This window comes from Pelodiscus sinensis, chromosome 27 (assembly GCF_049634645.1).
Source record: "Pelodiscus sinensis isolate JC-2024 chromosome 27, ASM4963464v1, whole genome shotgun sequence".
Lineage (NCBI taxonomy): Eukaryota > Metazoa > Chordata > Testudines > Trionychidae > Pelodiscus > Pelodiscus sinensis.
Window position 1 is genome coordinate 8594031 of NC_134737.1, and position 22491 is coordinate 8616521.

Genomic DNA, 22491 nt, shown 5'->3' on the forward strand with positions numbered 1-22491 from the left:
CCACTGTACAAAGCTTGGAGGATGCAACCTGCCAGGAGACATTTCTTCCTGGGATTAGGGTGGCTTCCTGTCTCCCTCAGACAATCTGCCTCACAGACAGTACCCACATCTTCCCCCCGCCTGGGCCCCCTGCCCTTTTCTTCAGAGGAATTTCACTCGGAGGGGATGGCTAGACTGCAGGTTATCCCGAAAAAACTCCGCCACATCCAGGGAATGCGTTCGTTCTTCCGCTTTTTTTTTTGGGTGGAAGAGCACACGCGCTCCTTTGGAAGCCCCTGTTCTCCTCATTCTACGAGGAAGAAGGGGGCTTCTGAAAGAGGGTTTTTTCCCCCCGACATTTGGCCCAGTCTGGACAGGCCAAATGTCGGAAAAGCCTCTTCCGACAAAAAGATCGGAAAAAGGTACGCAAAATGTGGAGCGCATTTTGCATACCTTTTTCCAACAAAAACGTGTAGTCTAGCCCAGTAGTGCACAACCCGTGGGTCGCAACCCCCAAAAGGGTCGCGGATGTCTTCCCGGGGGTGGTCATGGTGCTTAGATCCAGCTGGCTGGGCGCAGCCACGCGGTGCGGCTCTTAGATCTGGCCAGTGGCTGGGCCCAGCAGTTGGCGGTGCGAGGGTCACAGATCAAAAAAGGTTGCGCACCACTGGTCTAGCCATCCTCTGAAATTCCAGCAGGACTCCGACACCAGAGAGAAGCCTTCCCAGCCCTTCAGAGCCCTCTAGTGAAGCAGGGTTTTGATGCAAAGGCAGAAGAACTGGGAAGGCAAAATGAAGGGTGCGACAATAACCAAAAGGCAGCCCCGTAACTATCCCACTTCCTTCTCCCTTGCGACTTGTCCCTGGGCTCTAGTTCCTGCGAGCTGGGGAAAGAGCAAAGGGGGACAGAGGGACAGGCCCTGGTTGCACCTTTGAGGCTCCAGGGGTGGGGAGCAGACAGACTGCTTCAGCCAGGTACGTTTTCCAGGGGCCTCCCAGGAAGACACTTTCAGGCATTCATCAAAACTCCCCTGCCTGAGACTGGTTCAGCTGGCTGCTCCAGAGTGGCAGGATGCTGGGCCCCCCTGCAAGGGGATAGAAAGCCCCCCTTCTCCCCAGCCACACAGCACATGTTATTAGGCACCTGCTCAATCTGCAGCCAGGCTGCTGGAGCGTAGGGGAAGAACGGACAGGCCGACACAAGGGAAATACCCAGCGCAGGTGAGGAGGGGTGCCAACAGGGGTTCTTTACTCTTCACATCCACGCTGAACACACAAGCTTCCTAGCACGGCATTGACCCGGGAAAGCAAGGAGGAAAAACCTTTGGCAGCACGTTCCGGGGGCTGGCTAGTCACTGGGCACCGTGTGACTCCTGTTGGCTTTGGCCTCCTTCACGCCTCGGCTGCCGCAGCTTGTACCTTCGCCGTGTGGGAGCGAGAAAGCCCCTCCTAGCACAGGACAGAGGAGGCCCGGGATGGGGGAGAGGAGGGCAGAGAGAGGGCAGTTAACAAGAGAAACATTGAGAAGGTTAGGGCTGGTTGAGAAATGCGAGCAGCTCATGGGCAAGGCAAACTCCAGGGTGAGAGGCTTCCTTGAAGGAGGAAAAAAGCAGAGGAGGGCCCCAAGGGCAAATAGGCTCCTTGGCAAAACAATAAAAACAAAGTCAGTGAGGTTTTTAAAACAGCAGTAGGAAAAAAAACCGATTAAAGAAAGGAAACCAGGCTTCTTCTCCTCCTACAATTCTCCTCCCCGTCTAGCTACAGCATTGGGGTTAGTCGATAGAGAGGAATCCACAAGAGGTGTCTTGAGACCAGGGGAGCAGCAGGGCAGAAGAGAGGGAAGGCGTGTGAAAGGTCCCCATGGGACAAGCTGCCACAAGGCTGCTCTGGCTACCTCTGTAAGACCGCGGAAAGAAGGATCCAGAGAGACAAAAGCCACCGTGCCTCAAGCTCAGCCAATGATTCCTGTGCCAACAGCTGACAGGCCAGGGGGCCCTCAGCTGGCAAGAAAGAGCCTCAATTTCCCCACTGGGAACAGAGATGGGAACCCAGGAGTGGCAAGGCCTGACAGGCAGCTCCCCCGCCCACAGTCAGCCCAGTTCTCTGCCTCCCGGCCACAGAGCTCGGGCTGCTGTCCTCCTGTCAAGCCGGAGGTTTGAAACGGTCCAGGACAGCCCCGTCCAACGGCCACTGCAGTCCATGGAGAAGGCCAGGTGAACAAGGGTAAGGGGCGGAGTTCTTATCTCTGTGGAACGGGGCTCACACACCTGCGACTTGAAAACAAGGAGAGAACCTGGCTGCTAAATGCCCCATCTCCTGCCGTGTTAGTCAACTCCATCCTGGACGCAGGCAGCCTGGCCTTCCTACAGGAGGATCTTCCACCAGGGCTGCCCACAATCTACTTCCGACTAGGGGAGCAGCGATCCTGAAGAGGGTGCCCAGAAAAAGGCCAACGAATATTCATCGAGCTGCACCCTCCATGGTGAACCTGCCCAAGCCTCATTAACAGCAACAAGGGCCTTGCAGCTCTGCCACCCCCCTCCACCCTGACCAGTCCAAGGCACTGAGATCGCCTCCCGCACACCCATCCACCTGTCGCCTAGCCCGCTGGGAAGCAGGCATGCTGTGCGCACACAGCCAAGCAGCAGTACCTGCCCATAGGCCTGGCTTGCTGACCAGCGCTCACCCAGAAAGGGCGTTTTAGACCCTGGCAGGGCTGAGCGTCACCGTGGCTGCAAGGAGCCACACAGGCAAGAGGACGGCCCTAGATCTCTTCGGCCAGGGCCCCGGCAAAGCAGGACACGGCACCTCAGTGCCCCCCACGGTACCTGCGTCTGTATCCTGTTGAGGCCCCGGAACCAGAGGATCTGCCCCCGCCGGAGCTCCATCTCGGCATGGTCAATCTCATCCATGTCCTCCGGCAGCTCCTCCTCCGGAATATCCTCCTTGGTGATGCCGTGTCCGGCTTCCTTCAGGAACTTCAGCTGGCTGGTCGGGACAGTGCAGATGAGCTACAAGGACACGGGGAGCCCATGGGTTAGTCTGGGGCGGGCAATCATTTTTGATGGGCACTGCAAAATGTGGGTAAGTTTTCAAGGGCTGCACTTTTCTATGGAAGGGGTGCGGGGTCTGGGAGGGGGGTTGGGTGCACAAGGGAGCTCGGGGGAGGGGGTTGGGGTGCAGGAGAGGGAGAGGGGTCTGAGAGGGAGTTTGGGTGGAGGAGGGGGTTCGCGGTGTACACAGCTTCCCTCTCCCCGCAGCGCAGAGAGGCAGATGGAGCAGCCAGCCGCTCTGAGCTCTGGGGCTGCCCCTGGCCTGTGGGTCCAGTGGAACGGGCCACGGGTCAGACTGAAAGGCTTGGCGGGCCGGATCCGGCTCCTGGGCCGTAGCTTGCCCACCCGTGTGTTGATCCCTCTCCAACTGTACTAATGTGGCTGCTTCCTCATCCCAGTGATGTGACACCTTTGCTCCCTTGTCCCCCGGGAATCCCGTGTCTGTATGGCTCAGGACGGCTTGCCGGTGGCCCGAGCTGCTCGCAATGCAGCAGTTCAGAAAGAAACTAAAGCAAGAGGGAGAGCCCCCGTGTGCCAGCCTAGAGCAGCTCTCCTTCCCACCGCCTCATGGCAACCCCAGGGTAGGTCTGGGTGGTGTGGGGGGGAGATGGCTGGCTGGCTATTTGTCTCACAGCACCGGCCAGAGGACAGAGACCTTTCCCTCTGCTTTTGGCAACAGGAAGCAAGCTGCGCTTGGGGGAGCCTGTCACTCCTTAGGACACGAGTGTGCATAGGTGGAGTGACAGCGAGTGCAGGGGTTTCCATCGCAGAGGGCGGGGTTTGGAAATAGACGGTGTGTGTGTGTGTGTGTGTGTGTGGGGGTGATCAGCCCAGACCTCACCTGGCCCCAAAGCAGCTCTCCGACCCCAATGAAGATACACCAGAACCACTGGCTCAAAGTGAGCCCCGAGCAGCTGAATGGCTTCCCACCAAACTCCACAATGAGGATCTGCAGCGCAGGAGAGAAGAGCACATGCCAGGGGGCTGTTAGCGGGGACGTGCAGTCAGAGGTCACGTGGCATTTGGGAGTCTCCCCCCACGTTCCCTCTAATTTCTCCACCCACGTGTGGAATAAATTTTGTTATGTGCACTGAGCACATGGCATGCATGGAATACATTTTGTTATGTGCACGGAGTATGTGACATGTGCGGAATAAATTTTGTTATGTTTTGCACAATGCACCCCGACACTCTGAAATTATTTCCCCATTTCAAAGGGAGTTGCCGGCATAATAGTTAAACCCAGGTGTCAAGTGGCTTTACTGAAAACAGACAAAGTGAACTCCCCAGGCAGTGGCTTGTACAGGATGCACAAGACAGCTGCAAAACTCCAAACCCCAGAGAAACAGAACAGTGAATGGAAACTCTGTGTGATCCCTCACATCAGCATCTCGATAGGAGTTGGGTCAGAACCAGAACCTTGGATCCAGCCCCTCTTTGACAGCAGGGTTTTGCAGGACCAGTAATTTGGATCCAGGGTCCATTTTATCCAATTCAAGGTCATGTTTAGCGCTCTCTAAGGGTTTATAGGCCCATCACTGTAGTGTCTGAGCAGCTCATAAACATTAACGCAGCTGTCCTTGCAGCACCCTACAAGGGGGGAACATTTACAGATGGGGAACTGAGGCTCAGAGAGCATGAGGAACTTTCCCCAGGTGGCACGGGGAGTCTGTAGCAGAGCAGAGAATCAAACAGCAGTCTCCTGAGGCCCAGCCTAGTGCCCTAACCCATGGACCATCCTTTCTCTCTTCACTAGGCACTTCCTATTTCTAGTCCACATGCACCCAGGACCACCAACGCGGGGGGCAAAAGGGGCAACTGCCCTGAGGCCTGGCGATTCAGTAGAACCCAGGGCTGCTGGTCGCCACGATTGCGGCACCCCCCCGCCCTATAATCGCCACCGGAGCCCATGTGGCAGGGTCGACTGGAAGACGCTAACCCCAACCCCGCCCCTTTCTGCCCGAGTCTCCGCCCCTTCTGGGAGCCCAGAGCCGCCCCCTCACCTCGCCTGAGGCCTTGGCCGTTCTGTCAGCCCCCCCGCCAGACCTACGCTGCTCTCAGCGGCCGTTACCTGCGAGGCGAAGGTGCCCAGCACCACGGTGCAGAAGATGGGATTCCGGAAGATGGACTCGAAGACGTTCCGCTCGCCGTGGATCTTGCGCGCGTTGATCTCGTTGAACAGCTGCATCATGACGAAGGTGTTGAAGACGATGGTGTAGTGCTCGGAGGGCGGGGAGTGGAGCGGCGTGTTCCGGCCGCTGTCGATGTCAAAGAACTTCTCGCCTAGCGGGCAGGAGGCGAGAGAGAAAGCTCGAATTTCCGCCTTCCTCCGCTCCCTCACCCGTCACCCGCACCCTGAACTTACACTGAAGGAGGAGCATCGTGGTCTCTTGCAACTCGTGGGGCCAACACAATAGAGGAGGGACTACCTGGATCCTACACTCGCCTGGGGGGGACCTCACCCCGTGCACTGAATACCCCACTAGCCACTACGTGGGTGACCCCAGACGGTCTCTTGACTGAACGAGAAAAGGCCTCTTCGCCTTTCCGCCAAGCCACCGCTCTCCACCTGACCTCTCGGTCCTTCTCCACTCCGCTCCTGCCTGGGAGCCGAAGCCCGTTGGTCAGCTAGACACTAAAAACCATGCACAGACCGGACACACTGGATCGATGGTGCACTACAACCACCTGCAAGCCACTAAGGCAGGAGTCGGGAATCTTTTTCAGGTCAGGGGCTGCTGACCCACCGAAAAATCAGTCGGGGGTCACACACAAGCGAGAAGGAAAAAACCAGACAAACAGAACCCCTCACTGAAAGACACTCTGCACAGTCCCCTTATGCTCCAGAGTCTAGGGGGAGTCCAGCCTAGTAGAGTGTGTGTGCTACAGCCCCGTTGGCGGGTGGGGGGGCTGGAGCACCAGCACGGTCTCTCCAATGCTGGGGATGGGTCCGGAGCTTGGAGGGCCAGATCCAGGCTAGGGCTTTAGTTTCCCACCCCTGCACTAACACCACCCTCCACCCAACTGCTATCCCCCTCCTTCCTTTGCACCCTAAGAGAGAAGGGGTGTCAACGGGCTCCCTCGCCTCAAATATTCCCTTGAAATGGAGTTAACTACTTGCACTACCTCAGTTCCACCTCGAATACAGCAGTGACCCTCTGGGGTAAGTCTGCACTACGAATTACACCGCTCAGGCGAGCGAACAACCCATGTTACCGAGCGACATAAAACGACACCACCGGAAGCGTCCGACTACCGCCTCTCGTGGAGGCAGAAGTTCGGCCAACCAGCCCCTATAGGCTTAGAGCAGGGGCGGGGAACCTTTTCTGGGTTGGGGGGGTCGCTGACCCACAGAAAAATCAGTTGGGGGCCGCACACACGTGAGAAGCAAAAAAGCCCCCAAAACAAACCACGCCCTTGCTGAAGCAGCCCCCTCCTGAGAAGGGGAAAGACACTCCCCACATTCCCCTCACACACCAGAGCCTGGGGGCCCAGGCTAGTACATTCGGAGTAGATTTTGTGTGCTTCAGCCCAGCGAGGGGACAGGAGGGGGCTGGAGCACCAAATGCAGGTTCCCCAATGCTGGGAGGGGGGAGCCTTGAGTGCCAGATCCAGGCATGCTGGGGGCCGCATCCATCCCTTGAGCCTTAAGTTCCCCACCCCTGGCTGAGAGCACCCTCGCCAGAATTGCTGCAGTAGCTGTGACGCTGGAAATGATGGAGGGCTGACATAGCCCTGGGGAAGAACTCTGTGTAGCTCCAAAGCTTGTCTCTCTCCCCACCACAGATATGGGTCCAATCCAAGGTATTCCCTCCCTCCCCTGGTCCCTCTAATTGCAGGGGGATCTTGATTATGGCATCACAGCGGGTGGTGCAGCTTGAGGGCAGAGCGAAGGGAGTGTGGGAAAACCTGCGACTGAAGACACCAGCAAAGTGCAAGGCATCCTAGGTAAACCAGGCAGTCAATTGAAACAGCCGGGATGATATGTCCCTGTATTGGGCTCTTCCAGGGGCATTTAGATGGAGGGGAATTTAGTGCTGACAGACATTCAGGGATGGCCACGTCCGCCCTTCGTCCCAGCTTCCTTCCTCCTCACAACGTCCTCGGCAAACCCTGATGTGAAGCGGCCACCTCTGGGAACCCAGCTCCCATCTGGTTCCCGGCCTGTGCGCTGAGGCTCCCGAGAAGGGAGCTGTGGACGCGGACTCACTTGGCATCAGACTGAGTCCCACCAGGGTTCTTTCATGCAGGCCACCAAGCAGGAGACCTAGGTCTTTGAAGGTTCTCTGGGCCACTACTGATCCCGTAAGCCAACCCGTCTCCAGCAGCCAAAAAAGGGTTCAGATCGTTAACCTTCCCTGAGTAGAGAGCTGAACACAGCAGCTGCTTCCCTGGCTCCAACGCGCTCCGCACCCAGTGAACTCTGGCCCCAGCAATGAGACCCACTGAACAGGAGTCACTATAGGTGGACCCATGCCCAGCTGGCTCGGCGAGCCGCTGGCATGGATTTTACCCCTGCCTGGTTGAGCAGCAGAGGGGGCATGGCTGGAGCGGAGATCCCCCTCCCCTGCCAGTCCCCGCTGGCTTCGCAGGCTCACCTGCAAAGAGCAGTGTGAAGATGATGGTGAGCTGGTACACCGCGTGCCCAAGAATGTTCTTCATCATGGTGCGGGAGATGAGGGGCTTGTTGCGGCCGTACGGCCGGCGCAGCAGCAAGGACTCCGAGGGGGGCTCAGTGGCCAGGGCTAAGGAGGCAAAGGTGTCCATGATCAAGTTCACCCACAGCATCTGGACGGCCTTCAGAGGAGAGTCCTGCAGAGGGAGAAGAATCCCCCATGGAGCACGCGGTCTCTTCGATCAGCGCTCTACGGCTCCCGCCCGGGCGCTTCCGGTCCCCTCCAGCTGGAGCCGCACGGTTGCTTCCCAGGGCTCCTTACCTGTGTGATGCAGGCTCCTGTGAAAGCCACGATGACGGCCACCACGTTGACGGTCAGCTGGAACTGCAGGAACTTGGAGATGCTGTCATAGACGTTGCGGCCCCACATCACTGCCTTGACGATGCTGGTGAAGTTGTCGTCCGTCAGGATGATGTCGGAAGCCTCTTTAGCCACGTCGGTGCCCGCGATGCCCTGGAGGAGGGAACAGAGCAGAGGTGGTATCCCGAATCATGGGTAGTGTGAATGGTTGGCATGAGTGAATTAACAGTAAGCGAGCTGAAGAGAGGCCATACTAGGGTCCAAGTCAGTGCCCCCCGTGGATTATGGACTTGTTTATCACTTTGAGAAAAAGACCGTGTGCTCTGAAAGAAGCAAAACTGAACAAAGGAGGCAAAGTTCCCAAATAAAAGGAGTCAGCGAAGGGAGTCAGGGAAGAACTCGACCAAGGACATTCCATTGCCTATCGATCGTGGCTAGGCGAGCAGAATTGGGTGTTGTACGCAAGATGCTCCAAGATTGGTTGTAAGCACACCCGTAGGTGGTGAGATCATCAGATATGACCCCCACTCGAACTGTCCCTCACTAAGGGGCTATATACCCCACCAATTTACCACGCGGGCCGAAGTCCATCGAATCGGCATATTGGGGTGACATGCACGTCAGATTTCCTCCTCAACCAAATTAACCAACATTACTTGGGGTTTGGCCAGCCCCAGGGGGCGAGTGATGTGTGTATGAATGTGCTTATGAGCAGGGCTCGACAAACCACTGAATCTATTCACCCGTGGTGAGTAGATTTCAGCCGGTAGCTCTGTGAGCCCCATTCACCAGCGCTTCGCGCATGCGCAGTGCCAGTCAGGCGCATGTGCGGTGCAGGGCTGGCGAGTAGCTCTCACTGGAGTTTGTCAAGCCCTGCTTATGAGAGTGTGTATCAAAATTGGGTTAAGAATTAGACTGTTAACTATTTAAATTAAGTACTGCTTTTGTTCTACTTTCTAATTGCTAACTACTAGATTTAAACCTTGCTTTTGAGCTGCTTCTTAATTGCTTGCGATAAAGTTTGTTAAAGGAATATTTTGTCTGCTATGAATTCATTGTTCCATGTAAACTCGGCCTGTAGGACTGTTGTACGGACTGATCACCCATGTAACAGTGCCCGCTTGGGACAGTGGTGTGAGTCCCTGAGCCAACCTCTCATCCAGGCCTGTTCCAAAACACCGACAAGCTGTGGAAGCTGGAGTCCAGATCAGAGTGGGCCCGTCTCTACAGAACACTCTCTTTGCTTGGAGTTGCTTCCTGCATCCCATGTACCTTCCCACGTGGGGACAACAGCAGCCTGACCTGCTGCGGGGATGGATTTCCTGCCAGCATCTCTCACAATGCAGAGAGCTGAAATGGAGCAATCAGCAGTTGTAGCACTACTGCTGAGCAGGCAAATGCTTTTCAGCCCTAGATCTCAGAGTGTTTCATCGCCCTTCCCTTTAAAGAGGGACAAGAGGAAGTCGGGGGCGGGATCTCACTCTCTGGAGGTCACGCAGGTCAGTGGCACAGCTGGGAATAGAACTCTGGGCTCTCAAACCCCAGTGCTGTGTCCTCAATAGGGATGTGAACGGGTTACTGGTTAACTGGTTACCAGTAGGCATAACCCTTACTGGGCGATGCTTACCAGGTAACAGTTAATGGGTTCCCTAGGAGCAGCCGCCTGCCACAGGCAGAGGGCTGCTCAGCCCTACCGGACCCACCAGCCAGCAGCCCACCCCGCATGGCTGGGACAGAGCTGGAAGCAGGATCCCCACATGGGGATGGGGGCTGCTCCAGCCAGCCTGGGATCCCAGTTATTCAGTTAACTGGTTAAACATCAGGTTAACATCACGTTTAACCGGTTATCAGTATTTTACATCCCTACACGCTACAATGGGCATTCAGAAAGTGGATCAGACAGCTGGCTGCATTAACCAGTAGAGCGCAGTAGAGGGCGCTGAGTCTGCACAGATGCAGCCTTATACCAGGAGCAAAGACACAGCTAGGTCCAGTGAAATCCACTTAATGATTTTCCCCACTGCTTTCCTGCTGGGCCCCATTGAGGCGACCTATTGGGTCTGCCCCTTGGCAATGAAGCCCCAGAAACTGAACTTGAAACTGACGAGAAACGAGGGGCCATGAGCGAGGGGTCTATTTTCACGGTTCCATTGGAAAGAAATGCAAACAAGTAGGCAAACAGCGTTAACAGTAAAGAGCGAACTAGATTTGCAAATTGCTTCCATGTAAATAAACTAATATGCCTCCCGAAAGACAGGAAAGATTTGGGGTTGGTTATTTTCATTTTGGGTCAGTAACTCCAGGCCTGGGCCCTTTAAGGCTCCTAAATACACATGTTTGATTTGAAGAGGTGCTGAACATCTGCAACTCCCGCTGTCCCAATCACCTATGAAAACCAGGCTGTGTTCATTGCAACACTTGAGTAGGGGTTTAGGACATTAGCTTTCGGCAGCCAGATTTGAAAGTTAAGGCCAGGATTCTTAATATGACAGTGCCCCTTTAAGAATGAAAGACGAGGGAGGGTCTGTCTAAGCCAGGATAACAGAGGTCTGTTTCTTGGCAGGGGATATTTTCCAGGTCCCTTGTGCAAACATCCCATAGCATTTTATACAAAGTGATCACTTCCCTGTAGCATTTTTGAACCATCTTATAGAATTTAATAGAAATGTTTATAGCAAGGAAAAAGTACTACAGGCTGATTAAAATGATCTCCTCTATTACACCCTGTAATCCTTAGGCCAGGTCTACACTAAAGGGGAAGGTCGAACTAAGCTACACAACTCCAACTATGTTAATTATGTAGCTGGAGTTGATGTACCTTAATCTGAGTTTCTGCGCCATCTCCAGCGGAAGGCCGACGGGAGCAAGGAGCAAGAGCGGGGGCACCCTCTGCGTTTGATTTAATAGGTATTTTCTAGACCCGCTAAATCAAACTCCGGAAGATCAAATCATGGCAGCGTCAATCTTCCGCTTAGTGAAGCCATGGTCTTAGAGAGATTTCTAAACTACATAAATGTTATCATTCCTCTTTAACTTCCTTAGAAGTTTCCTAGCACAACACAGCACACAGAGAAAGACCCCTGTTCTTCCATACCATAGCGAATCCGACATCAGCTTTCTTCAAGGCTGGGCCATCATTGGTTCCGTCCCCAGTCACAGCCACCACCTGCCTCTGCTCTCCAACGGTGCTGTCAATAATTCCTGCAACAGACACAGGGTATGTCTACACTACCACCCTAGTTCGAACTAGGGTGGTAATATAGGCAACCGGAGTTGCAAATGAAGCCTGGGATTTGAATTTCCCGGGCTTCATTTGCATCTTGCCGGGCGCCGCCATTTTTAAATGTCCGCTAGTGCGGACTCTGTGCCACGCGGCTACATGCGGCACGGACTAGGTAGTTCGGACTAGGCTTCCTATTCCGAACTACCTATTCCGAACTACCGTTACTCCTCGTGGTAGTGTAGACATACCCACAGGGTTCAAAGGAAACAGGTCCCAGCATGTGCTCCTAGCACACTCAGAGCTGCACTAGGGAGCAAAGCATCCAGCTGGCGTGGGAATCATTAGATCTGCAAAGTGGTGTATCTTTTCTTAATGTGGACATCTGTCGGGCACTGACCACTGCAGGGCTGCCTTTCTCCTTGGTGCCAGGGACTGTGTACAACTCTCATCCAGCCTCTCTTCTGGCAGGTCATGCCACTGCTGATATTTTGTCCTTCCAGATCACAAGGATCTCACAGTCCTTAGCAAGTGAGACCCAAAGGATGCTGGGGGTGGGGTGGGGTGATGGGGAAGAGAGCATCTTGCTCTAGGTCACTGTTTCTCAACCTTTTTTTTTATAAAGTACCCTCTTTTCAAAAAAATTAATTATAACTACCCGCAGTACCTACAGTTTTCAGACACAATTTTTTTTTCTGCCATTGCTACACATTTGTTTAAACAACTTAATCGTAGCTGGATGGGCGATGACATTTTTGGGTGTAAAAAGTACAAAAATAAAGCGCTGTGAAACTTAAAACAAAAATTCCTTTTTCTCCAAATTTCAGTTGTGTTGACGTATCCCCCTGACTTTGCTCACGTACCCCTAAGTGTACTTGTACCACTGGTTGAGAAACACTGCTCCAGGTGACAGAGCTGGGAAAAGGATACAGGTATCCAACTCGGTTTTCCCTACCCTTGCTTATTTTGTGCAGGAGCCTGCACACCGGCTCTCCAGTTGCCCTTACCTTTCACAAGGGTATGCTTATCCGTGGGGGAGGAACGGGCCAGGACTCGCAGCTTGGGCCAGATTTTATCCAGCTGCTCTTGCTCCACCTGCAGGACCAAGCAAGCAAGAGAGAATGAGCCGCCGGCCCGGCAGGTATTTGAGAACTGGAGCTGAGCGAATCGCTGATTCCTCAATTCGCTGTCTGAAAAGAAAATCCCCAAACCCTGCCCTCCCCAGGCGAACGCCCTATCCCCTAGGCTATGCCAGAACCTCCCCCCCCCCCCCGCCATTGTGGGCCCAAACGTTGGTTAATTTTCAGGTGTGAGGCTTTGGGTGGCTTTTTTTTAAGAATATCCTTTAAAAATTAACACTAGCTGGATTTCAAAACAAGAAGTCAAAATAGTTTAATTTGCAAAAATAGCCAACTGAAAACCCCAAATGGAAAACTGGGCTGAAAAAAGCCTTCCTCCCTCCCCTCCAGCTGGAACTATTTGCTGAATGTGACCCAAACTCGTGAACAGCTTTGGTCAACCCCCAATTTTGTTTTTCAGCAAATAAACTAGTCAGAGAAAATTTCTGTCCATCTCTATTGAGAGCCAAGGGTTGTTCAGTAGGGCAGGACGGGGGGCGAGGACTGGATGTTCCCTTCACCTTGACTCTGATGTTTCTCCCACAGAGAGGTGAAAGGCAGAAGGTGCACCCCGGTGGACCACTCCAGCAACAGCTGGCTGAGCTGCGGCAAAAGCAGCAGGGAGCTATTGAAAGAGCTGGCAGGGACCCAGGTTGCAATGGGACAGTACTGGTAAGAAATTTTAAGTTACTTTCACCACGGCTCTCATGGCACATCTAGACCCCAAGCACCCTCCAGGGGGTTACTGGCCCTTGGCCAAACTGGCTAGGAGCCCCAGCTAAAGCTAGCTGAGCAGACAGCTCTCCATGCCAGGCACTCTACGAAACATCAAAAACCCAGCTAGGTTCAGCTCAGTACAGGCAGAAGCAAGAGGCTCTCTACTGGCTGCCCTTCCAGGCCTAGCTTCTGACAGGGCCCCAGGGACCTGAGTGGCTCAGAGGCATGGTCCTCTCCCGGATTCCTACCTCCCCCTTCTCGTTCCGGATGAGCCGGTTGAACTCCTTGCCCTCCAGGCACAGGAAGTCTTCCCCAGGCAGCAGGATGCCGCACTTGGTCGCGATGGCGCGGGCGGTGTTGATGTTGTCACCTGTCACCATGCGGACGGTGATGCCGGCACGCTGGCACTTCGTGATAGCCTCGGGCACCTACAGGCGAGGTCAGGGAGAGAGACACTGTGGGAAAGAGACAGACCGGAAAAGAGGAGCTGGGGAAAACAAACCCATGGGGTCAGACAGGCTCAAACGGCCTGTGACAGGATGTACACACCCCGCACTGGGCCAGGCGGGCTTAATGCCCTCTGGGCGGAGAAAGTCACACACCCCCAGCCGCACTGGGCATGCTCCAACTGCTGGGGTAGTATAAAAGGCAGCAGCTCAGCTCAGTCCGGGTTGCACGCTGGAGAGGAAGGACCCTGCTACAGAAGCGCCAGAGATAACCAGGCCAAAGACCCTGATGACAGGAGCTGGAGACCCAGGAAACGGAATCGAGCCTCCAGAGCTGCAGAAGGAGACTGACACTGCAGAGGCTGAGGACCTACGTGGATCACCCCAAATGCCAGATCTGGTAGGAAGCGACCCAAGGAGGGTGCACGGGTGGTATCTCCCACCCGAGTGAGCTCAGCGTGTTGTGGGATTCCTCGCTAAGCGAGTGGTGGACCACTTCCCCACAGACAGGGCCCTGAGTCAGGGTCTGGTAGAGTAAGGTGGGCCCAGGTCCCCCTACCGCTGCTGCTGCCCCAACCCCACTGACTCTAGCCATTAGGCTATATTGCCCTGTTCCCAAGGGCTGCGTTATATACTCTGGCATTGGATTGTGCTGTCCTGCAATTTAAAAGCTATTTTGTAGACTCCAGCCATTAGGCTGTATTGCTTGGTGACTCAAGGACTAATTTACAGACGGTGGCCATTGGACCTCACTGCCGTGGGACAGGGTGTGATTACAACGTGACAGGGCCCCATCTGGACAGTACAAATGGAGGACTGGGGGGTAGCCCGCAGAGGCATGGAAACACGGACATACAAGCCACACGCCGCCAGCTGGGATGCAGCACGAGGCCTCCCTGGCCATGAAGCACAGAGGCAGCCTCGCCTAGCGGTCAGGAGAGGCTCAGGCCCAGGCGTGAGCCAGTGTGAATCGAAGAGGAGCCTCTGGGGAAGTCGGGGGTGGGAGAAGGTCCAGGGGTTGAAGATCAAGGGGCCCAGGGTGGGCCTGAGAAATGGTCTAAAGGGGTTGGAGAAGGAGAGAGGCTTAAGTTTTGGTGAATTCAGGCCTCATTTATTCCCATCAGGCGGGTCACTGACAACACGGTCAGAGAGGCCTGCTGAGGAAAGCTCAGGGTAGTCTCGGAGGAAGGCCCCAGACCGTGGACCGGGGAGGCTGATTCGGCTCTGGCCCACTGGGAGTCGAGAACCAGGCACCGGCTACTGGAGGGCAGGGCGGGAAGTCTCCATCTTGCTCTGCAGGAGCAGAGAGGCAGGGCATGGCGACTCGGGCGAAGGACCTTTCAGAAGAACAGAGCCCCATTGTACCGGGCCATGCACTGGGGACTCAAGTTACGAGAGCGTTTGGGAGGGGCCGGCTCACTTCTAAGCGGAGGCCCTGGCTGAGCGGTTCCAACCAACGAGCTAGTTCTCTGCACGGCTCTAGCCAGGTTAGCGCGTCTGTTCAGCGCCGTTCCGGGAACTGGCTGCAGTGCCCTTCCTCTGCTGCCCCCCGGGAGACGTAACTTCATTGCCTGCTCCATGTGATGCCACAGGGCTCGGGAACCTCCGGTGCCCAATCCGGATGACCCATCAATCAAGACGTGGGACGTTTTATTTCTTCCTGCTCTACCCGCAGACGTACTGACAGCAGCCCGCCCCTCTCCCGGCCTGGCATCTCTGGCTGCAGCGGCACATCGCTGCGCTAATGGGTTTATCTCCTACAGAACCAGCCTGAGCCGGGGCGGGAAGGGTGGGGGGAATGTTACTGAGAAATCAGCAAATCAAATCAAGGCCTGCAGACCGGGCATGTGTAATGCAATTCCTGAGTCCAGATACTTTAATGGCTAATTAGGGAAAGAGGCGAGCAAGGCAGGCTCCGAAATGGAATCAAGAGGCAGGCATGGGACTGCTTATTGCGTTAGCTCAGCAGTCTGTCCGTCACCCCCAGGCCAGCCGTGAGAATAGGGGAAGGAGCGTGTGGGCTGCAGGAAAAACAGCTTCCTGTCAAGGGTTTTCTCCCACCCCGGGGGGCAGCAAATCAGCCCCCAACTGCCTTCCACCGTGAGAAGACTTTGCCTTGGTTTCTCTGCTACCTCAAGCAATGAACATTGGCGCCGGAGAGGCGGTCCTGCCCAGACCGAGAGGCCTTTGTGGGGATATGCCCGCCTGAGGTGCCTGGTTAGGGGGGCCGACAGGATCCCTGGGCCTCTAGGCCGTGTGAGGGGACCCAGGCTCTGCGCTGCTGGAAGGGGTGGGGTCTCAGGCAGAAGGGGCGGGGCTAGGGCTGCCAGCATTGCGCCCCCCCCCCCCCCCCACTGTCTGCCCTTAGAGTGTGCTGTGCAGGGCTCTGAAGTGTTCCAGCAGCGATTCTAAAAGACCCAGGGTTCTGAATCACCGGGCCCTGAGGCAATTGCCCCCCCGTGGGACCCCTGCCCCCAGCAGCACCGGCTGGATAGGCCTCCTGGCACTTGGCGGGCTCCTGATCGTGGCATGGAGTGAGGGCACCTCACACATAAAGCACAGGACTCGAGTGAGATGATGTGTGGCGCCCTGCAAGGCATCTCTGGGGAGGGTGCTCAAGCCCCCCCATTTCTAGAAGGGCTCTCATCACTGCATAGCCACTGTGCCCCGGGGGGCACCGTGCTCATGCCCACAGCAGGGTGGGGAAGGGATGGCCTGCCCGTGTCAGGAAGGCAAGCGGGTGTTGTGGTACCTCTGGCCGGACAGGATCCTCTATGCCGACCACGGTGATACAGGTCAGGTCAGACAGGATCTCGTTCTCGCTGTCCCAGTCGGGCTCGGCGTCAGCGGGGAAGTCGCGGAAGGCCAGGCAGATGGTGCGCAGTCCTTGGCAGGCCATCGGTTCAATCACCTTCTTTACCATCTCGTCCCGGTCCTTCACCTTGAACGCCCGCAGGTCCCCATTCTTGTCCAGGATCTTTGTGCACCTGCACCCAGGAGAAGTTTAGGAAGTTAATGGAGAATCCTAGAACTGGAAGGGAGATCAAGTCCAGTCCCCTGCCCTCATGGCAGGACCAAGCACCCTCTGATCATCCCTGGTAGGTGTCTATCCAACCTGCTCTTAACTATCCCCAGTGACGGAGATTCCACAACCTCCCTGGGCAATTTATTCCAGTGTTTAGCCACCCTGACAGCTAGGAAGTTTTTCCTAATGTCCAACCTAAACCTCCCTTGCTGCAGTTTAAGCCCATTGCTTCTTGTTCTATCCTCAGAGGTCAAGGAGAACAATTTTTCTCCCTCCTCCTTGTAACAACTTTTTAGATACTTGAACACTGCTATTACGTCCCCTCTCAGTCTTCTCTTTCCCAAACTAAACAAGCCCAGTTCTTTCAGTTTCCCCTCCTAGGTCATGTTTTCTAGACCTTTTGCTGCTCTTCTCTGGACCCGCTCCAATTTCTCCTCCTCTTTCTTGAAATGTGGTGCCCAGAACTGGGCGAGAAAGGCTTGCCACCTGCAGAGTAAAAGAGAGGCAAGCCCCCCAGCTCTAACCTCACAGGGGGAAGAGACTAAGCCAGAGAGATTTAGCAACCCTTTTTATCTGTCAGTTAGGCATGAACCTCAAGAGTTTTCAGGTGAGCCTGCGGAAAAAAGACTAGGGGGCTGCTTCCTTCCCTGAACTGGCCTAGATTCTCAAGGCTGCAAAGCGGGGCTGGCAATTTCTCTGGAATATGCTCCCTGGCAGATACGTGGCACTGCCTGGCTGGAGACACCAACACGGCTTCTGGCACAGCAGTTTGGCTACCAGGAGCACAAATGCAGCAGAAGTGACAAAATAATTATGAAGCAAACATGCCAACCTCCCCCAACCCCAATTAACAGGCCGCATTTTATTCCAGGCAACTGGGGACGAAGCCACGGGGCTGTCCTGCATGGGATTATGCTCTTACAATCGATCCTCCCACTTGAGAACCTCATTGAGTGCTACCCCAGAGGCAGTGTGGCCTAGTGGATAGCTCACCAGAGCAGGACTAGAGATGAGAGCTCATTCCCAGTCTGCTCGGTGCCCAATCAAGTCGCATCTCTCTGGACCTCAGGTTTCTAATCTGTGCAATGGGGATAAATATACTGCTCTCCTTTGTAAAGTACCCTGAGAGCTACAGATTGGAAAAAAGTTCATCAGAGGAACAAGGGACTATTGTTCTCTGTCCTGCAGATAGTGTACGTGTGTGTCTTGGTTTACAAGAGGTCTCTCAGAGATGTTCCCACTGCAGCCCTCCACTCCCACTGGTGGGTTCAATCTGCAGACCCCAGGAAGGGTCCCCCAGACCACCAGGAAGGCAGGAAGGGTAGTTACTTGCGTAGGATGATCTCGGAGGCCCCCTTGCTGTACATGCGGAAGCTGCCGTCCGGGTTCTGCAGCACCGTGCTCATGGATTTGCGCACCGAGTTGAAGGTGTAGACCTTGTAGAGCTTCTCCTCGGGCACCTCGTTCCGCACCGCCTGGTAGTCTTGCTTCAAATCCAGGACGAAGCCCAGCAGGGCGCACTCCGTCTTGTTCCCCACTTGCCGTGGGAGGCCCCCTTCCTTTTCTGGGGGCTAAAAAGTTCCCGGAGCGGGGAGAATGGGGGAGGGGATAAAAAAAACAGTCAATCAAACCTTCCCAGCCAGGCCCACTGTGGTTGGGGATGCGGGGGGAAAGCTGTCAGAAATTCTCTCTGCAAGGATATAACCGAGGTTGAGTTTTTTAGCTTGTGGCCGGAGTCAATACACCAAAACGAATGGGGGTGGTTTCCAGTCCGTCGAGCTAGGGCGCCAGCGGGTGCCCATCCACACAGCGCCACTGTGGTCAGCCCCAGCGGACAACCAGGCCCGTTGTTTCAGCCCCTCACTGCCCAGGTCGGCCCATCGAGGCCTCGGTGTAAAGGGCCACGCGAGGGGATGGAAAGGACCACTGTGATCAGCTCATCCGAACTCCTGCCTCCCGCAGGGACTTCCCCGAATTCATTCCTGTTTGAACTAGAGCCTGGGGTCAGCTGTGCAGGAGGCGGGGGATCCTTTTCTGGGTCGGGGGCTGCACGCAAGTCAGAAGCAAAAAAGAAAAACCAGCCCCTCACTGACGTGGGCCCTGACTGAGAAGGAGAAAGGCACTCTCCACGTTCCCCTCACACACCAGAGTTTAGGGGTGGTGAGGCTAGTAGATTTTGTGTGCTCCAGCCTCATGGTGGGGGGGGGAGGGGGGGCTGGAGCACCAGTGCGGGCTCCCTATTGCTGGGGGGGGGGGGAGCTCCGAGCCTCGGGGGCCAGATCCAGGCAAGCCAGAGGCCACATATGGCCCCTGGGCCTTAGGTTCCCCAGCCGGGTTCCCTGTAAGATGTGTGCACACCAAGTATTTCAGTCCTGCCCACCCCCTCTGCAGAGCCTCAGCTGGCCCAACCCCGGAACCAGAGAGCCAGAGGGGGTTGAGGGGTGCAGGTGTCAGGAAGGTGAGGGAAGCGGAAGGGGGGCGGTGAGAGGTGGAAGGGGCTTGTGCTGAAGGGAGAGGAGGGGGCCAGGGCAGAGGAAAGGGGCAGGGTGGAGGAGAGAGAAATTCCAGGGGGTTAAGAGGAAACAATGAGGGGAAAAGGCAGGAGGAGTGGGTGGGGGAAGGTGATGGGAAGGTGTCAGCGGGGGGGGGGTGGAAAAGAGGAGGGGACAGGGTGATGCTGGACGAGGGGAGGGGCAAGAGGAGAGGGGAGGTGGGGGTGCAGGGAGAAGAGGGAGTGAAAGGAGGGGTGGGCATGAGGAAGGGGGGTTGGAGCAAGTCATGTGTGAGGGCACAGAGGGGCGTGAGGAGAACTGGGGCAGAGGGTGGTGAGGGAGTGAGCACCAGGGAAGAAGAGGGCCAGGGGGGCAGGTGTTGGGAGGGCAGGGGCAGCAAGGGAAGGGGGAGGCACCAGGAGGGTGCAGGGGGTAAGGGGACGTTCAGGTGCCAGGGGGATTGTAGAGGTGAAGCAGAAGGGCAGACACAGGGAGAGGTCTGGAGGGGAGGCACCAGAGGGCAGAGGAGAGAGGCAGGGCATGTGGGTAGAGGCAAGTGTTAGGAGAGGGTATGGGGTGGGCACAGGGGGAAGGGAAGGGTGGGTGCAGGGGTCAGAGAGGATGGGGAGTGGGGCAAGCCCCAGGAGGGCTGAGGGGAGCGAGAAGGGAAGGATCCAGAACAGCAGGAGGTTGGGGGGGGGGGCGCAGCAGGCACCAGGGGAGCAGATGCGGCGATGGAAGGGTGGGAGACATGGCAGCAGAGGGGAAAAGGGGGAGGTTTAGAACTTGGGTGCCGTGGGTGGTACATCCGAACAAGCGCCCATGACCTCAAGATTGGTGCACAAGACAAAACTCCCTCCTCTCATGGATGGAAAATCTTAAGAGGGAACACAGCTCCCCACCCCGCCATAAAGGGTGTGAGCTGACGTTAACCCCTTGCTCACCAGGGGGTCAGTCTTACACCCCCTCTTCTATCACAGGCCCATTCTTTCCCCGGTGCTGGTCCTTTGGGCCGTTCCAGCCACCGGAGCGCTTGGAGGGGCAAGAAGCAATGTCTGAACAGCAGGGGCCAGGGAGACTCACCAGGATCTTCGACGTGTAGGCAGAGTTGATGGCGACGCTGTTGACAATGAGGTTCAAGACCTTGGGCAGGATGGCTTCGGGGTCGGGGATCTGCCGGTAGTGGGTGTCGCCCATGTAGGCCTGCACCACGGTCATGCGGTTCATGGTGAGCGTGCCCGTCTTGTCCGAGCAGATGGCCGTAGCGTTGCCCATGGTCTCGCAGGCATCCAGGTGCCTCACCAGGTTGTTGTCCTTCATCATTTTCTGCAGCGGGACACAAGACAGGCAGGGAAAGGGTTACGACAGCAGGGATGCTTCTTCCTACCCTGGGGTCTTCACAGGGCACAGAGCCTGAGGTCACAGCCATGGGCTGATCCTGGAGCTAAGGGCTGAGGAGGGGGGTGGGTATTATAGCCTCTGCACTCAGCATCACCTCAGCGAGGGAGGCCATCTCCGTAGGCCCAACCCAACTCCCTACCAAGAGCCGTCCTTACCCATGCGCAGAATACACGGCTGCGCAGGACACCTGAAAATTTGGGGCACCGCTGGGTCTTAATGCCCACCAACCCTCCTCTTCCTATCTCCGTTCTGTGGCTCTGCTTCCTCCGGAAAGGATCTAGTTAGCTTAAAAGTGACACGGCCTGCCAGAGAGATTAGCTGAACCTGTGAAAGAGCCAGTCAAGCGGCAATGAAGCCATTGGACAGGCATTTGCCAACCCCAGGACTAGACGGTCAGTTTCTGAATTTACTATGTGAGTCGACAGGACCTGAGTTTAAAATTTGCGTTGGAAACATTTCATTCGTGTGTTGCTGAAGATTAGAAAATCAACATCTCTAAAAACCTGTTATCCCCTCCCCCCTGGTCTGCCATTGAGCACAGGGGCACCAGTTTAATAGTACTGCATAGCAATGTTCCCTCGATTATTTTTCCATTCACGTGCAGAATAAATTTTATGATGTGCACCAAGGCATGTGTAGATGTGCACCACCAATGGAAGCACATGTTGCTGGCGCTCTCCTGGCCATGTGTGTCCCCAGCAGTGCCTGGCTGGGCTCCTGGCTTACTCAGGACAAGAGGAAGGGAGGTTTGTCTGGGAGAGCAGGATACTGGACAGGGGAACAGCAGCAAAGCGATTCAGAGTCCTTCTCCTCACCCGGCTGCTAATGCGGCCCAGCCTCACTGCCAAACAGATGGGGAAAACAAGCCTCCATCTTCTCGGCCTCTGGCCTTGCAGTGGAGAAAGGAAACCCACCGCCCTCAGGGCAAACAGTCACCCACGTGTTCCCTGCCCAAGTTGCGGCCCCACCTTGACGGAGTAGGCCAAGGAGATGGTGACAGCCAGCGGCAAGCCCTCCGGCACGGCCACCACCAGCACGGTGACGCCGATGATGAAGAACTTGACGAAGTACTGGATGTAGATGGGGGTGCACTCCGCCAGCCAGGATCGGCGATGCACCCCGAAGGTGTCGATCACAAAGTACAGCACCAGGATGATGACCGTGATGGCCGACATGATCAACCCTAGGGGAGGAGACAGGTGAGAGACCAGCAGCGCCTGAAGCCACCTCCTCGTCCACCGCAAGAGGCACCCCCCCACACTCCCAGGCTGGGAAAGCTGCTCTGATAGGAGTTTGCCCTGCTCCCCCGGGCCTTGAACCCTGCTGAGGCCGCCTGCGCAGAGTGAACCCTGGGGGCTCTTTCCCTCGGCATCCACAGCAAAACCTGCCCCGACAATTCAATGTGTTTGTAGCAGGGTCTCTGTGCCCACGGACTCAGCCAGCAGAGAGGCCTGCAGGCCAGGCCTGAGGGGTGTGGGACCCCAGGGCTGGAATAGCCGAGGGGCTGCTGGTGACCGTGGATATGGAGGACGGGAGCATAGCAGGGGAGAGCGGAGTTGAGGATTGAGCAGAGCTGGGTGTCGAACGTGGACGGGCCGATATACGAGGCAGGAGGGGGCGTTGCCTTCCCAAACTGCCAGCCTGGTCCCGCCCACACCCCGCCCCCAGAACCCCTATGGTAGGTGTACTGGGGGCAGAGTGTTGCTGCCCCCAAGCATCTTTCGTTCCAATGCTCTGGGGCCAGGGAAGCCAGGGCCATACCCCACCCCACTGCTCCGTGATGCCAGAGGGCGGGGCCTGGACAGATGGGATGAGGTTGGGGGCTTGCCCCCCCCTCCAAGCTCTACCTTCACCCGCTGCCCATGGTGTAGAATCAGCAGAGAAGGGCCTAGAACGTACCCCGGCAGTAACAGCAGGGTGAACCGTCGGGAGGACGGGGCATCAGCCAAGCAGAGGGTGCAGCTCCAAGGCTGGACCAGCAGGAGGCACTTGACACAGCAGCCCCACCTCACCCTGTGCCAGCCTCTGGCAGAAAGCTTTCTGTCCCCGCCAGCCACAGACACTA

The 22491-nt window shown here is 56.1% G+C and overlaps 1 protein-coding gene across 5 annotated transcripts in view; it reads right to left on the bottom strand.

The window, feature by feature from the left end:
* The window catches only part of ATP2B4 (ATPase plasma membrane Ca2+ transporting 4), a 119910-nt gene that overhangs the window by 21170 nt on the left and 76249 nt on the right, over positions 1 to 22491 (bottom strand). For all 5 annotated transcript variants that reach the window (XM_075910017.1, XM_075910014.1, XM_075910013.1 and 2 more), the window contains 12 exons: positions 21395 to 21609; positions 20109 to 20351; positions 17863 to 18104; positions 16261 to 16495; positions 13311 to 13490; positions 12235 to 12322; positions 11102 to 11208; positions 7969 to 8160; positions 7630 to 7843; positions 5103 to 5314; positions 3873 to 3980; positions 2807 to 2989 (listed from right to left, as the gene is read on the bottom strand). In XM_075910017.1, coding sequence (XP_075766132.1) covers positions 2807 to 2989; positions 3873 to 3980; positions 5103 to 5314; positions 7630 to 7843; positions 7969 to 8160; positions 11102 to 11208; positions 12235 to 12322; positions 13311 to 13490; positions 16261 to 16495; positions 17863 to 18104; positions 20109 to 20351; positions 21395 to 21609 — 2219 coding nt within the window. The remainder of the gene's footprint in view (positions 1 to 2806; positions 2990 to 3872; positions 3981 to 5102; positions 5315 to 7629; positions 7844 to 7968; positions 8161 to 11101; positions 11209 to 12234; positions 12323 to 13310; positions 13491 to 16260; positions 16496 to 17862; positions 18105 to 20108; positions 20352 to 21394; positions 21610 to 22491) is intronic.